The following is a 3,502-nucleotide window of genomic DNA, read 5'->3' as shown; positions in this document are numbered from 1 at the left end:
TGAAGCTCAAGCACAGCGGTCCGCCGCTGCGGAGGCTGGCCGGCGGCGACTCTCCTGCCCTGGCTCCTACCCCTGGCCAGCCGGACGCGTTCGCAGGGCGGGGCGAGGGCCAAGAGCCAGGGGCAGCGGCCGCCCTCCCGGACTGTCCCGGGGGCTCCTCCCGCCAGTCTGAGCCAACGGCGGCCGGGACCGGGATACGGACCGGGGCGATTTTCGGCTCTCAGGGTGTGCATGTGTGCGTATCTGCAGCTGTATGTGTGTGTGTACGTGTGCACGGCGGAGAGGAGGGCTGGGTAGGGAGGGAGGAGAAGGAAGCCGGGGGGGGGGGAGGAGTGGGGGGGGGGGAGCGAGAGAGAAAAAGACGGAAAGCGGCAAAATGGTTAGCGGGTGACATCATCTTCATTTGCATAGGCGCGGGGATAAAACCGCCCCGCCAGCGAGCGTCTTTTATACTGGCGTGCGGAGCGGCGGCAGCAGCGAGTGGCGGGGCTGAGCATCACCGCGCAGCGACACCGGTGGGTCCCGCTGCTCCCCCCTTCCCCCCCCCCCTCCCCAAATCCCCCTCCCCGGGTACCCCAGCACGGGTAGTATGACCCCCAGGAAGGGAAGGAACTGCGGGCAGGGCGCGGGGGCTATTGTGTGCGTGGATGTGTGGGGGGTATTGTCTTGCGGAGGCGGGGTGGTGTTACTGTCTGGGGCCCGCGCCACTGCAGGGCGGTGGCGTGCTAGCCTCAAACTGGCTTTGTTGCCGTTCCAGGGCTTTGTTTTGTAATTATTTTTCCTTTAATCAGTTAAAAGGGCGTCCAGCACCGGGCTGCCGCCCCTCTATTGTACTCCGCAGCGCGCAAATACTGGGAGTTGCCCCCGGAGGCAGCTGGCGGCGAGCTGCACAGTCTGATGCTGGGCTAAACTGACTCTTCAAAATATATTACTAGTATTATTAAATATGCCGGGATTAAACGCCTTATTTTCTGCGTGCGCTGAGTTTCGGGCTCCCGCGGAGGCGCGGCTTCCCGGGAAGGGTGCGGCGGGCGCGACCCCGGGGTGGCGGACGGCGAACCCTCGCCGGGGGTAACGGGCTGTCCCCTTGTGTGCGTAGAGTCACCTGCCAACATGTCCGACAAACCCGATATGGCCGAGATCGAGAAATTTGACAAGTCCAAATTGAAGAAGACAGAAACGCAAGAGAAAAACCCACTGCCCTCAAAAGAAAGTGAGTGCGGGAGAGCAGGGAAGCGTGGGGAAGGGCAGGCGGGAGGGAGGGCAAGGCAGGCAGGGAAGGGAGGGGAGGGGAGAGGCGGGAGCAGACAAAGAGGGGCGGCAGGCTGGGAGCCGGGGGTGCGGCGGGTGCAGGGTGGAGGGAGAATAGGCGGCTTTGGCTGTGGCAGATGCAAAACCCTGTGCCCACCGCCTAGGAGCGCTTAAGCTACAATTACTGACATATCTGCTCCAATGCATATATATACACAGGCATATATTTTTGTAAATTGTAGGAATTGTCATGTGGATGCACTTCAGGATCTCAATCTTCATTTTTTTTTCTCTCCTTTTCTGTTTTTCCCCCTTTCAGCAATTGAACAGGAGAAGCAAGCGGGTGAATCGTAATGAAATCTTCCCTTCCAAATTATGCACTGTACATTCCACAAGCATTGCCTTCTTATTTTACTTCTTTTAGCTGTTTAACTTTGTAAGATGCAAAGAGGTTGGATAAAGTTTAAAATGACTGTACTGCCCCTTTCACATCAAAAGAATAGAGAGAACTACTGACACTGAATGAAGGCGCTGCCTTTCCCTCTGCCTGTCTGGCTTTGGTCCTGGTGGCATGAAAGAGCTTGCATGTTGATGAAAGAAGAACTTGGGTGGGACTACAGTAAACTAGAGTAACACACGAATAAATGCAAAGCTGTACCAAGGTCCTGCGAGCTGTAAAATGCAGTTAATCGAGTGCCATTTTTTTTTGTTTTGGTTTTTCTTTTTTTTTTCTTTTTTTTTGTTCAAATGATTTTAATTATTGGAATGCACAATTTTTTTAATATGCAAATAAAATGTTTTAAAACCTGGATGGTATTTATGTCCTCTCTTTGGAGAACGGTATCAAAGGATCTGAAGCATAAAAGCCGGTACTGAGACACGGGAGACTTATGAAACCTTTGGAGATGACTCAAACCTCAATCACCATTTAATGGTTTTTTTTTTCCAATAGATAAAAGCTGTGATCCTCGAAGCTAGCTTTTAGACAAATTTCAGTTAAAAAAATTGCATGTCTGGTAATTTGTTACCATGTGAGTATATTGCTTTAACTATTTATTGTTTTCGATGTGGAGGTTGCTGAAGGAATTGGCTACGTTTATTGCTTTGCCCCTCCCGCAGCGTAGCTCTTTCAGGGAGAACAGTTGCATACTGTTGCAGAGATTCAAGCTTGGGTGTATAAATCCATGACTGCTTAAATGAATAATTGAGGCTTGTTCTGCTGACACAGTGTTTAAAAGAAGATGAGTTATATGTCCAAGACTGAACATGAGCTTTTTTATTATCCTAAAGCTATTTTAGTGGTTGGTGCCCTACGTAAATAAAATTTGACTATGCTGTTACTCATGCTTTGGACACTTTTATAATCTCTTAATGGTGACTTGATCCCGAGAATCTGTTTCAAAGAATAAAAAGCTGGTTTCTTGACTAATTTAAAGCTGATCATTTGGTGGCAAAAATGGTAACTTAAGAAAATGAACATGGTAGTAAATTCTACATGCAAATAGCAACTTTCCACACTTCTGGCAGTTTGTTCAGGCCTGGGGCCCTTACTGGCTATGTTTCTTCAAGTGATAGCAGGTAAAACCTGTGAGGGAGAGCAGTAGGAGTTAACTCTAGTAGTCACAGATTTCTTCCATTACTCACTTCGCTTTGAAGTGAGTAATTGACATTCTGGGGAAAAAAATGCTGTCAGATAGCCTGTGGGAGGGTGGTGAGCATGGTTCTGCAGTGCCTTAGGCAAGTCTTCATGGGCTGAGCCTGTATTTATTTCAGCGAGTTTCTATAAAGCAAATTAGTCCCTCTGGGGAAGCCTTGGTTTTGCTGAGGCTGCTGACTTGGCAGGGGTCACGCAGATTTGGGGTTTCATCCTACCACCCCTTCCTAGCAGCATCCGATTGCAGCAACAAATCCTTGAGTTTGCACCAGTCAGAGCAGTGGGGTTCCACTTCTAATTGGAGGTTTGGTGGGTGTTTGTACTGCCAGCAACGCAGGGAGCCCTGGGGTGCTGTATGCTTGTGGGTGCTCTCCCCAGCCCCAGCAGTAGGAAACTTGCAGAACTGAGTATTTGATTGGCATCTAAGGTTCAGGCCTGCAATGTTTTGATGAAATTCTAAGGGGAGATTTGTGAAGTCCGGGTGGGGTAAGGACCTCCACAGCTGATGAGTTCACAAATGAAGTGAACCACTTCTTGTCCTTGCAAATGATCCAAGCTTTCATTTGATCCCCAAAATATAATGGGAAAGACAGAGAA

The 3,502-nt window shown here is 49.9% G+C and overlaps 1 protein-coding gene across 1 annotated transcript; it reads left to right on the top strand.

Moving 5' to 3' along the window:
• The first annotated feature begins 411 nt into the window (after positions 1-411).
• Positions 412-2,060, top strand: TMSB4X (thymosin beta 4 X-linked). Its single transcript, XM_068163122.1, has 3 exons — positions 412-515; positions 1,100-1,213; positions 1,571-2,060. Exons 2-3 carry the CDS (start codon positions 1,114-1,116, stop codon positions 1,603-1,605), a joined length of 135 nt encoding a protein of 44 aa, XP_068019223.1. The 5' UTR covers positions 412-515; positions 1,100-1,113; the 3' UTR covers positions 1,606-2,060.
• Positions 2,061-3,502: the final 1,442 nt, after the last annotated feature.

The sequence above is a fragment of the Melanerpes formicivorus genome, unplaced genomic scaffold (genome assembly GCF_026170545.1).
Source record: "Melanerpes formicivorus ecotype bairdi unplaced genomic scaffold, bMelFor1.0.p_v2 SCAF_70, whole genome shotgun sequence".
NCBI lineage: Eukaryota > Metazoa > Chordata > Aves > Piciformes > Picidae > Melanerpes > Melanerpes formicivorus.
The sequence above is the reverse complement of the archived record's forward strand: the minus strand, read 5'-3'. Positions and strand labels throughout refer to the sequence as shown.